The sequence below is a fragment of the Polyodon spathula genome, chromosome 4 (assembly GCF_017654505.1).
Source record: "Polyodon spathula isolate WHYD16114869_AA chromosome 4, ASM1765450v1, whole genome shotgun sequence".
Classification (NCBI taxonomy): domain Eukaryota; kingdom Metazoa; phylum Chordata; class Actinopteri; order Acipenseriformes; family Polyodontidae; genus Polyodon; species Polyodon spathula.
The window spans coordinates 49,479,399-49,492,776 of NC_054537.1; the positions used below are offsets into that span (position 1 = coordinate 49,479,399).

General features: G+C 36.5%; 1 protein-coding gene across 4 annotated transcripts in view; it reads left to right on the forward strand.

Annotated features, from left to right (window-relative positions):
- Positions 1 to 13,378, forward strand: part of LOC121314606 (arf-GAP with SH3 domain, ANK repeat and PH domain-containing protein 1-like) — a 217,966-nt gene that overhangs the window by 146,535 nt on the left and 58,053 nt on the right. For 3 of the 4 annotated variants that reach the window (XM_041248042.1, XM_041248044.1, XM_041248041.1), the window contains exons 12-13: positions 5,882 to 5,890; positions 6,217 to 6,317. In XM_041248042.1, the coding sequence (XP_041103976.1) occupies positions 5,882 to 5,890; positions 6,217 to 6,317 (110 nt within the window). The remainder of the gene's footprint in view (positions 1 to 5,881; positions 5,891 to 6,216; positions 6,318 to 13,378) is intronic. The other variant, XM_041248043.1, reaches the window with a different exon arrangement.

A 13,378-nucleotide genomic window follows, 5' to 3' on the forward strand; every position in this document is an offset into this window, starting at 1 on the left:
CAAAGTGTTTTTTTACTATCAGACATTTTAGTGCAGCTGGTAATACATTTTACCCAAAACTTATTAAATTATAATAAATAATAATAATAATAATAATAATAATAATAATAATAATAATAATAATAATAAAATATCATCATAATTTTTTGTTTTATATAGTGCCTTTTCATAGTGGACCACCATCACAAAGCACTTCACTCTAGGTTCAGTAAAATATTAAGGGGTAAATTATTTTCCAACGCCATGCTAAGATAAAAGATAAATGCAAATAGTTGCAAACTAGAAATTGTGATTTACACATGTTGGGGCTGAATTATATTCTCTCCAGACTCTCCCTGGATTACTAGTTGGTCTGACTACAAGGATTTTCCCTCATCTGCCATTTTTTGTTTTGTTTTGGTTTTGTTTTCCTTTATCTCTGCCTCCTCCTTGTTATACCGCTGTCTCTTTCTCTCTCTCTCTCTCATATTTTTATCCCTGCCGCCACCAGTAAGTAAGCTCCATCACCTGTCAATAGAATAAATACTGTGCGCAACTTCAGACCTGTTGCCACCCACACTATTTACTACTATTTCCTACTTAGTTAGTAAATAAGGCATGACACTTTGGGAAATACCGTGCACAGTCATGCCAGTTTTCCTGCCGCAATTCTGACCAAATTACCGCCACTTAGTAAATGAGGCCCGATGTCTGTGCATCGTTGTCACAGAGAGTCCTGTCATATGTGTGGGTAACTGCTGAGTGATCGATGAGAGACACAGAGGTTTGATGTTGAAATGTCGGAACACAAGCAGGATTTATTTGTACACAAAGCAAAAGTAAATAAAAGGTCATGTGACACTACCAGCGATGGACATACAGGACACTACAAATCACAAAAATAAAACACTACAAAAAAGGAATACCATTTCAAACATATACAATGCAGAGTATATAATTGTGAAACCGTTTTTGTATAAGCACATATTTCCCTAGTCATAATTTATTTAATTAGCAAAAACTTAAATTAAACATTTATTTATAAAACAAAAGAAAGCTCTGTTGGCCTAGCAATGCGATTACGCAATATACAGCAATAACAAAGTCATGATTTAACATTTCACTCACAAATCAGTTGAAGAAACATTCACACATCTATATCACTAAATGTCTGGATTAAAAAAAAAAAAACTTTTCAAGGCTTATAAACATTTTAATAAAAAAAAAAATCTGCTGAGACAAGCAAACTACTGCTGAAAAACTAATGCATTCATTTATTTTTTTTTGGCCGGCTGTGCAGTGCATGCGTGGTAAGGGACCATTGATAAAGTGCACTCTTTCACACACAAGGAAAGGATCATCTGGCAATTACCAGAATAAAGGGGTGTCTTTCATATTCATGTTTGTACGAATATGATGAAAGGAGTATTTTTTCTTTGTAATTTATTATACTCAAAGAAAACTATTAGAACATATTCGTACTTTTTCATTGCAGATTAATTAGTTTGATTCTGTAACATTATAGTTAGCAAAATGTTTTTTTTTTTTTTTTTTTTTTTTTTCATCCAGACATTATTCATGGAAATATAATATTACATGTGTAACTCCTTCTTTAGATTATACACCCTGCTGGCTAAGTAAAACATTTTTAATGCTTTGTCTGAAGATAAATCAATCAACTTATGTTATTTTCTATGCATCTGTTTATGACTACATTTTGATGTGAAGCTTTTTTTTTTTTTCAAATAAATCTTGTACATTATCTTCTTCAAGCCATTTGTTTGGTTTTTTGTGGGAATCCTATTTACATCTGTATAAATTTACAGTGCCTATAGAAAGTCTACACCCTCTTTCAAAATTGTCACCATTTGTTGCCTTATAGCCTGGAATTAATGCTTTTTTTTGCATTTATCTACAAATCCTACCCCACAACTTCCAAGTGAAAACAAAATTCTGGAAATTTGTAGAAAATTGATTAAAAATAAAAACTGAAATAGCTTGGTTGGATAAATGTCCACCCCCTTTGTAATAGTAATCCTAAATTAGCCCAGGTGTAACCAATTGCCTTCAAAATCACACACCAAATTAAGTGGCCTCCACCTATGTTAAATTGTAGTGATTCACGTGATTTCAGGATAAATTCAGCAGTTCCTGTAGGTTCTGTCTGCTGGGTAGTGCATTTCAAAGCAAAGCATGAGCACTAAGGTGCTTTCAAAAAAACTCCGGGACAAAGTTGTTGAAAGGCACAGATCAGGGGATGGGTATAAAAAATATCAAAGGCCTTGAATATCCCTTGGAGCATGGTCAAGACTATTATTAAGAAGTGGAAGGTGTATGGCATCACCAAGACCCTGCCTAGATGAGGCTGTCCCTCCAAACTGAATGACCGAGCAAGAAGGAGACTGATCAGAGGGGCTACCAAGAGGCCATTGGCAACTTTGCAAGAGCTACAGGCTTTTATGGCCAAGACTGGTCAAAGTGTGGATGTGACAACAATATCCCAAGCACTCCACAAATCTGGCCTGTATGGCAGGTTGGCAAGAAGGAAGCCATTACTCAAGAAAGTCCACCTTGAATCCTGTTTGAAGTATGCAAAAAAAGCACTCAGGAGATTATGTAGCCATGTGGCAAAAGTTTTGTGGTCTGACAAAACTAAAATTGAATGTTTTTGGCCTAAACGCAAAGTGTTATGTTTGGTGCAATCCCAACACAGCGCATCACCCAAAGAGTACCATCCCTACTGTTAAGCATGGTGGTGGCAGCATCATGTTATGGGGATGTATCTCATCGGCAGGGACTGGGGCAGTTGTCAGAATAGAAGGGAAACTGAATGGAGCAAAGTACAAAGAAGTCCTTTAGGAAAACCTGCTGCCCTCTGCAAGAAATCTGACAACGAGCCAAAGCACACAACCAAAGCTACACTGGAGTGGCTAAGGAACAAAAAAGGTAAATGTTCTTGAGTGGACCAGTCAGAGCCCTGAACTAAATCTGATCGAAAATTTGTGGCATTACTTGAAGATTGCTGTCCATCAACGCTCTCCAAGGAACGACAGAGCTTGAACAGCTTTGTAAAGAAGAATGGTAAAATATGGCCAAATCTAGGTGTGCAAAGTTGGTAGAGACCTATCCCAACACACTCACAGCTGTAATTGCTGCCAAATGTGCTTCCACCAAGTATTAACTCAGGGGGGTGGAGACTTATCCAATTATGACTTTTCAGTATTGTGTTTAATATGTCATTTTTTTCTCAATAAAAGCTTTTTCCTCCCTTAACAGTGTGAAGTATGGTGTGTAGATAAGTGGGAAAAAAATCCTCATTTAACTGCATGAAACTGAGGCACTGACACAACAAAATGTGAAAAAAGTTCAAGGGGGTGTAGATTTTCTATAGGCACTTTACATGCTACTTTTGGTGCGTCTTCTACTTGTGAATTTCTTTTTGCACCTTGAAGTTATTCTTAGTTTCACATGCTCATGTGTGTCCTGCATGATAGTGTAACTTTGCTATAGCTGTTTGTGCCAGCAGATAATTTCCCTTTTAACCGTTTATTTGTGTTTATTGTTTGTCTTTTTTGTGAATTTAACACTCTTGAAAAAATATGCTTCTGTGTTATTTTATTAGTTTGTTAGTTTTGTATTTTAAATGTTTATAATTCTTCATTTGCTTGTATATGTCTGCTGTATCTTTTCATCTGCCATTTCTCTTTCTTTGTATCCATATTTTTATTTTTCTATTTTCTTTTTCCTTCTTATACAATTATCTGATGCTCGATCATATTCTCTCCTGTAAATGTTACTTTTTGTATTATTTTCTGTTTTTGTGCTTGTCCAGGGACTGCCAATGAAAATGAGTTTTTAGCTAAATCTGGGTACAATGCATCTTATGACATGTCATGAATGTTAATCATTGTACATTGTTCCTGTCAAATAACTACATAAATAAAAAATATGTCAGTGTATCAGTGACCAATTTGTTAAATAAAGAAATTGCTACCCCCACACACCACTCTCGGACAACATTTTACATCTGATAAATTAAGCAATTTCATCAACGGGATCAGATCATTTTGTGAAAAAAAGTTTTAAGAGTACTTTTATAATAGTGTGTTTGTTTTATAAAGAGTAACAGCAGCAAGGGAGCAAATTTCAGAAGAAGAATATTAACTAGCATCTATAATAAATGACAGCTAATGACTGACTTTAGGGTTTTCAGAAATAATTCTAATTTTTCTCCTTCCCACTCATTTTTATTTTTTCAGAAGCTAAAACTACAGGTATAATTTATTCTATTCTGATTTTCAATAATTTGTATGGCAATTTAGATTGAATAGGAAAAGGTGGGGATTCACTGTGAACTGGCATGGGGAGTTCTGTGTTGTGCACACATACATGATTTGTGTGTTTTCTGTGCATTTTAAGGAAACGTGTGACAGTCGGTTAGTAGAGCACTCTTTCTGTGCTTTACTTTATGTTGTTGTTATTACATCTTTAATAACATTTTCTAATTGCTTTGCTTTTATAAATGCCTTTTTTTGCTTTTGGTTAGATATGTATTGCAGTGTTGCATAGGATATTCTTATGAAACAATTTTGCTGTACAGATATACTGCCATCTAGAGGCTAGTTTTAAAAACAAACCCACACTTGTACCATGTGCATGTGTCATATGCTAAATGTTTTAAATAATATTAGAAAATCCTGTTTCTCTTCCAATTGTTTGGTTTATTTAGCCTGGCTGTCGTTATGTAAAATACTTTACATTACACACAATAAGCTTCAGGTAGATGTCAACAGAAACAAAAACATCAGCAGCTATTTTATTCTGGCCCACTGTCAATGTCCCCAGTAGTCAACTCTGTATTGTCCATTACTATCAAGTGCATTACAGCAATAGTACATTTTCATGAAACAACCTGCCACTTGGTAGAAGGTCTAATTTGTATGTGGATCAAATTTACCATTGTTTAAAATAATAAGATAGATTGAAATAAAACTGAATACATCTAATTATTTTTCCTTGTTTGATCGTTTTGTTTTACAATAAAATGTTTCACAGATATGTAAAATCTAGGTTCTGTAGCGATACCCAGAACAGGTAGTCAAGGAATTTCTTTAACACATTGAGGTACAAGATTTCCTTGGATATACTTGCAAGAAAACTGAAATGGGAAGTTACACTAGGCAATATTTTGGCCAGGCAGGAGAAACCTCATTAAAACACTACCATTGTAAGTATTGCTTTGGAACCTTGGCTTACATAAAAGTACTATATTTAAAAAATTAATTATAAAGTGAAGATTGCCCAAGAAAGTAAAAGTACATTTATCACAGACTTTTTTAAATTTGTATTAATCTATGGTAGATATCTACCTATATCAACTCATGTCACACAAAGTAGTGACTCTCACTCACTAGCAATCATGCTTTCATATCTTATTTACAAAAATATATTTCATCAGAAAGTTCAAAACAAGATCTGAATACAAAAACCAGACGATTATAGGTTAAAGTTGAACGTGTGTGGCCACAGGCCTTTACAGTGCAATATGTTTGCTTGTTTTGAACTTTCTAATTCAATACATTTTTTGTAAATAAAATATGAAAGCATGATTGCCAGTGTTTGGAGAGTGCTTGGCGTTTTTCTATATTTTTGCTTGTTTTGAACTTTCTAATTCAATACATTTTTTGTAAATAAAATATGAAAGAATGATTGCCAGTGTTTGGAGAGTGCTTGGCGTTTTTCTATATTTTTGTCAATATTTTTTGCCTTTAGCACCCCAACAAATCTTTACATACAGTTTTTACAGTGTACGCTATTTCTTAACTAATGCAGTTCTAAACAAGGGCATATCTCTACCTTTTACATTCTGCTTCTTTTCTTCTATTGCCTTTCCTGACTGAAGTCTAGAAGAGTAAGTTCTAGCTTCCATGTTTGTGTGAAGTATTTATACTTAATAGTATTTGTTTTTCTTTGTATATATCTTTATTCTCTAGAAGGTGATCAGTGAATATACTAAATATGTAATTGTGATTATTGCATGTTTCTTAAAATTATTTAATTGCATAACCCCTTTCATCTTTAGCAAAATTGCATGTGTGTGTGTGTGCGCATGTGATGTTGGAACAAAATTATTGTTTGATCGTTCATAAGTAAATCTTCTAAACTGCAGCAATCAAAATGTTTTTTTTTTTTAATCTTCATATGTTCTTTTCTTTTTTTTTTTTTTTTTTTTACCAGGACTCTCAAAGCAAGCAGGGGGGATACAGTATGCACCAGCTTCAGGGCAATAAGGAGTTTGGCAGTGAAAAGAAGGGATATCTCTCAAAGAAAAGTGACGGGTATGTGACAAATGTTATTACTTTAACCTTCACCAGAGCAGTTCTATGAGAAATCAGCAGGACACAGACTAACTGAGTTGTGGATTGTTGGAGTTAGGTAATATTAAGGCACTAATGAAGCATTAAGGCACGAACGGGATGGGTTGACTTGATATACCTGCACACTTAAGGTGTTTATAAGGCACAGCACAAAACGAAGTGTTAACCCTTAAGTGTGCGGTTATATGATGTCAACCTATCCCCTGCTGGAGTACCTTAATCTTATTATAAAATGATTATAAAATTATTAGATTTATTTACTTTTTAAATTAACACAGCAAATAATAATAAATAAAAAACATCTTTCTAATAACAGTAAATATCACTATGCACAAGGTCCATGTAGTATTAGTAAACAGTTGTTTGTTCTGATATTTGGTGTATTTTGTGTTTATTTTTTAACACAGTAATGAACCAAGATGTGCATTGCGCTGTTTCTACAACTACAGTATACATTGTTTTTCATATACATACACTTGAAAATGTGGCTTTTCACTTAATAACAACGTTCGGTTAATAACTATTTTTTAGATAGATAGATAGATAGATAGATAGATGTGTATATAGATATAGATATTGGTTAAAATGTGTATTAAGTCAGTCATTTCTGTATATCAATTATATTAACATATTACTTGCTAATTTACTGTTTAATTAATGGACATTAATTATATATAACGTAGTAAATTACATGAACAAATCTGATAAAACTTTAAGTAACTATAGATCAGTGATTTTTGGAATAAATGTTCACTTGAAAATTCCCAGATATTGTGCAGTTTGAAAATGCTTTGAATTAACTGTATTTACTGTTGTACTGCCAGAACGCTCTGCTGGTGTTACTGGGGAATAGTGTGTTGCTTTGTCATTTCCACTTTGTCTTTTAAATACTATTAAGACTACGTTGTTAGCATTGTTAAAGTTTGCGTCTTTTGCTAAATTCACTTTTGTGCTGTATGGTACCAGCTCTTATAAAGCTTGATATGCAGTATCTCTATTCCTCACGGAACCGACATAAAATTCCCAGAGTAGACTGTTCAGCTCGTCCTTAGAAAGTTTAATAAATATAAGTCTACCTTTTTCTTGGATCCAGTTTTGTAGGATGTTCACAGCCCATTTAGAAATCTTTATTATGTTTTTTTTTTTTTTTTCCCCCCAGGTAAGTTCAGTTTGATCCATTTCAGGTTCCCTCATTTTACTTTGCCAATTTTCTTTTAAGGAAATGTTAATTACCTGTACTTTGCCCGGTTCAGGAAATTTGTTTTCATACCATTTTTTCAACAGTTTTTTCCATTAAAGAGATTACAATTTGATTCTAGGTCTGACATTTTTTTAAGTTAGTGGTTACTTATAGATTCAAGCGACTGACCGGTTTAGTATGTGGATTCTGTTGCTGCTTGCAGTTTGAAGGAACAAAACAAAATAGCGATTGGTAAGGAAATTTGAATGCTTGTTTGGTAAGTAAATTTGTATCCTTGTTCTCTGATCAGCTTGTTTGAAGTAATTAATTTTAGATTGAAGGTAGATAAACTGGACCAGCTCTAGATCTGCAGGATAATGTAAATGGCAAAGAGTGTCTTAGAATGCTAGCCACTCTAAGTGCCAGCCAGTCTTAAGGGTCACATGTCCAAGGGCTGTCTGAGCTGTGGCAGTCTTAAGGACCACATGTCCAAGGGCAGTCTGTGCTGTGGCAATCAGAGCGAAGACAGGTAGAGTGAGGACCGTTGCCAAATCTCTCCCAATGGCTTCTAGAGGCCTTATTCCCACTCTGACACCTAAAATCTGGATCCCTTGGACAAAGCGTGCTCACTCTTTCTCCAATCCTAGAATGAACACTGGTAAGTATTTGCTTCAGATACTGCTACTAACTCCCTATCCCCTAGTACTGCCTGCTACAAACTGTAAATTCTCCTTCCTAAATTGCAGTTCTCTGACTAACAAATCTCTGCTTCTCAACTAAGTTATAACTGATACTAATCTTCTCTGTCTAGCAGAAACCTTGCACTCTGTAAATGATAGGCAGTCACTACATCTATCCACCCCAAATGGCTACTCACTGTTTTACAAGCCACACCTCACTGGTAGAGGTGGGGGCACTGCTGTTATTGCAAATTATGTGCTTGCATCCTCAGTTCTTTCTTTGCTAGCGTTTTCTTCATTTGATCATCTCGCCATCAAGCTCTCCTCTCCCATGTCTCTCATCCTTTGCTGTTATCTACCATCCGCCAAAGAATAACTCAGCTTTTATTGCTGAGTTTTCGGAATTCCTCTCCCTCATTCTCACTTCTACTGACAAAATCCTACTCCTAGGTGACTTCAACATTCATGTTGACTTGCCTTCTTCCCCTCTAGTGACCAACTTCAACATGCTCCTGGTCTGTCTTGGACTCTCATTCTGTCAACGTCCCCACTCATACCCAGGGACACACTCTGGATCTGCTCATCACCAGGGGTCTAGTCCTCTCCAATCTCTCCATCTCAGATATCTCTCTGACCATTTCTTAATCACGGCTAATATTAATCTTCCTGCTCTTTCCTCCACTACCGATACTGTTAATTTCTTGCGTCAAGAATTTGCTAAATCCTCTGAAACTCTTGGAATGTGTTTCTTCATCCCCTCAAACTGGTAGTCTCCTGTATTCAGTTGACTATGTGGTGACCCTCTACAATGCCACCCTTACGCAGATCGTCGACACTGATGCCCCCCTTACAACCAGAACGGTCAAGAAAGATCAAAACTGCCCATGATACATCCTTGAACTTAGATTGCGTAAGTCTGCCTGCCACAGGCTTGAGCGCAAGAGGAGGTCGTCTGGAGTAATGGTGCACAGAGACATCTGGACCGACCATCTCAATAGCTACAGGCATGCACTCACCAATGCCAGGGTGAAGTACTTCTTTGAAATCATAACTATGGGACACGGTGAAGTAACTTACAAAAAATGATGGTGATTAAGTAGATTCAAGAAAATGCACAGAGTCCTTTTCTTCAATCAGTTGCCAGGTTTATTGAAATATGCAGGGAGTCTGGTCCCAGGTACAGGACAAACGCAATACTCAACATTACAATGTTTGCATGACATTAAATACCCTTCTATATAGATGGTCCACCTCCCCTTTCTCTGACACTTAACCAATGGTCAAGGTAATTTAATTTATTGTGTGAGTGTTAATGTGTGTGTGTCTGTGTGTGTAGTCTAGTGTGACAGCCTCTGAACTCAGTGCATTCTTCACACTCCTGGAGACAAAAGGTCCATACATCTGCCTTTTGTTATCTCCTTGCGACCCCCTTTGATCCTAGTGGCATTATCTGAAGTCTTTAGAGCCTGTTCCCTTCTAGTCCACAGCATTGTTATCTCGTTAGCTTGCATTCAATGTTGGGCAAGAAACTTGTAGACACAAGGTCTCTATCAATTGTAAGCAGTACATGCAATTTGAACCTGCAGTCTGCTATCTGCAATATTAGTCTCTTTTCAGAAAAAAAACACCAGTATAGCTCTGCCAGTCCACATGCGTAGCAAACTGCTAATGAATTCTCAATCCATGTTTTCCAACACACGGTAAACCCAATGTTCTCTTTAAGACCATTGATCAAATCCTACATCCAGCCACTGATAGATCCATCTCCCGTTCATCCTTCTATCTTACCTGTCATGATACCTTACCTTTCTTTCAGAACAAAATTGACAACATCTATTCTATGCTCTGCCGCCACAAACCTAGTACTTGACCACCTTGACTGACCTCCGGTTGCCTCTCCTGCTTTCTCCTCTTTCTCTCCTCTCCATTGCTGATGTCTCCGACTTACTGTTGAAATCAACTGCTGCCACGTGCCCCCTGGCTGACTAATCTTGTCTGTCTCTGTGCTTCTGATCTTGCTCCCTCCATTATGCACACTCTCAACCTGTCCCTAGACTCAGGCTCAGTTCCTGCTGCCCTTAATCTTGCCTGAGTTACACCGGTAATCAAAAAACCCTCCCCTCGACCCGGCTGTCTTATCTAATTTCCGTCCCATTTCCAATCACCCTTTTCTCTCCAAAACCCTCGAAGGCTACTGAAACTGCTCTGCTGCAGATTGTAAATGATCTCCTGCTTAATGCTGATGCAGCTGCTCCCTCTGTGCTTGTACTCCTGACCTAACAGCCGCTTTTGACATCATAAATCATACCATTCTTCTTGACCGCTTTCAGAAGTATGCTGGGATCTCTGAAGCCTGTCTCTCCTGTTGCAAACCCAGTCATTTGTGCTGTCCCTCAAGGGTCTGTTCTTGGACCTCTTCTCTTTAACATCTACATGCTTCCCTTGGATCACCTCATCCGCCAACACGGCCTCATGTTTCACTCCTATGCTGACGACATCCAACTCTACTTAAAATTCTACCCTGGAAGCACCCCTGTCATGGTGTTGCTCTTGGTCTGCATTCAAGGCATCAAAGTTTGGATGTTTGCCAGTTTTCTTCAGCTCAACACTAGCAAATCTGATCTCCTAATAGGATCTAAATCTCAACTTAAGAATCTCAATATAGCTACCATGAACCTCGGAAAGTGTCTGCTGCTGCCTTTCCTCACTGTACGAAGCCTTGGTGTGCTTCTTGACAGCAACCTCTGTAAACTGCTGCCATTGGCGTTTTATTTGTTTCAAGCTTAAATTAACATCTTATTGAACTGCACTGTTTTTTTTTTTTTTTTTAAACACAACATGAAAGTGGTTTTGACTCACCACAATTTTAAAGTGCTAGTTTTTAAATGGATTCAACCGTCATTATTAGAGAGCTGAGCTTTAAGCTATTCTTTTTATGCTTCTGTGATTCGTATAAGATCATTTTAACTGCACATAATGTTTAAAATTAAAATGTTTAAAACTGCTAGGTAGCCAAGTTTTTTTTTTTTTTTAAGTAAATACGTGGGAGACGTATCGAGATCAACCGATGCAGTGCTGAATATGGTGGAGTGTAAAGTAGCGCTGTGCCATGGTACAGATTTGACCCCATCCCGAATGTATTAACTGGCCCAAAATTAATGAGGCACGGCATAAGCTGCCACATTTAAATGCAAAAATTCCTCTGCGTCGGTGTTCTGAAACCCTCAAAATGGGCTACAGTAGCACAGATTAGCAGACTAATCTGAAAAATAGTGCCTCCCCTCCAAATGGGCTACCTCAATTAAATAGGTAGGTCATCTGGAAAGGCAATGAGCTGTGTTGACTAAGTGTCTTGACTTTATTTATTATTGTTGTTATTATTATTATTATTATTATTACACCGTGTAACAATTTATTTATTTATTTTTTGTTCCTGGGTAGTAAGTGTTATTTCCTAATTGCTTATGCCTCAAAAGTATAGAAAATGGCTATTATTCCCCACAAACTTTGCTTTTGTGACCAGGAGAGTGATATTTCAAAATATCACTATTTCCAATGGGAAAACGGGCAAATGCGTGTCTTTTCGTTCACATAAATTCAGAAAAAAACAACATGTGAATCCAAATTAACATGTATTTATACTAAAGTAATACAAAAATGACTACAAAAGATTTAGAAGTGAGTATTTTTTCGAGATTTACGATTATACTGTAAATACATATTTTTTTTTGCTCAATGTATTAGGAAGGTCTGTATTTTATACTTGTTAGACCCTTTGTATTGCTGTATTAATTTAGAGATCTGGCTGTATTTTGTTAGTCTGTTTTGTGTTTATTTGTCTAACTAGCAGTCAACCCATTTCTTCAATGTTTCGAGTATTATTTTTGTTTGACTTCAGACAGTATTTACCATTACAGCAACACTAACATCAATGGCCTGTTCTTTATAGTTACACCAGTTATTAGTCATTTTCTCGTTCGTCACTGCCAGGCAATGTTCTGTTGTTTATTCTTCTATTTTGGATGCGCTGAATTTTTTGAATGGCTTTCCAACGGCGTGTTGCAGCAGTTCTGGATCTAACGGCTGACTCAACGAGCGGTGAGATCTTTCCATTTGTTTGGTGAATGCGGTTTAGATTACAATTATATTATTTTTGAATGGCCATTCGCTTTTTGGTTATGGAAGTCTTTCTGTTTGGACTCGGACATTTACTTTGCACTTGTTTGTTCCTCGTCCTTTCTTTTTTGTCATTCTTTTTCGTCATTCTTCAAAGGACAATTGTATATGTATTTATATAAGTGTGTAACTGTTTATTCACTGCTGTGTGAGCCGTAGGCCTACAGTTTCTCTTAATGCTGTCTGTTAGCTGTAGGGTGAGTCTAATATTCTTTCTAATGAATTTCTTAGATCTGATCATGATGTGCCCTTTGAATAGCTGAAGCATTTAATCACCTGTATCTCATTGTATGCTACCAGAACTTTACTATAAGGATTGCAGTTTCTGCTACTACTTTTTATCCATTGTGTTAGGGTGCTGTAGTTCATATAGTAATTATTACTACCTGTTTGTGGGTATAAGCCATTATTGCAATTATTGTGTGTAGCTCTTGTGAGCAGTGCAATACAATACCATTGGCATTTCACCTTGTTTGCAAATCGGAAATTATTTTATTTTATTCGCTGCAACTGTTCATTGCACATAATTTGTAGTGGCCATTACAACCTCCCCTGTTGATTTCATACTTTTATCAAGTAGAAGCAGCACTACAGTAGCTGTACACGGTCCTGCTCAGTGTCATGCATTGGGTTACTAGACAACGGGGTCAAAGAAATGGCGGCTTCATGTTTGGTATACTACCTCATACTATGTAATGACATTTCTGCATACTACTAATGTAGAAAAACACAAAAGCTTTGGTTTTGTCATTTCAGGTTTGCAATAAACATTTCTCCCATATTTAATATTGTGGGATTAGAGTCAGCAAAATAGGCTATAGGAATTACACTTTAATTTTAATTGATGTGTCAACATAAGTTTTAAAAGTTTACAAAACTCTAAAATGTTGCTGAATTTGTCATTCAATTTGGAGCCTGTGTGGTCCAGTAAAAGAAACAGGCTTGTAACAAGGAGGTCCCCGGTTCAAATCCCAGCTCAGACACTG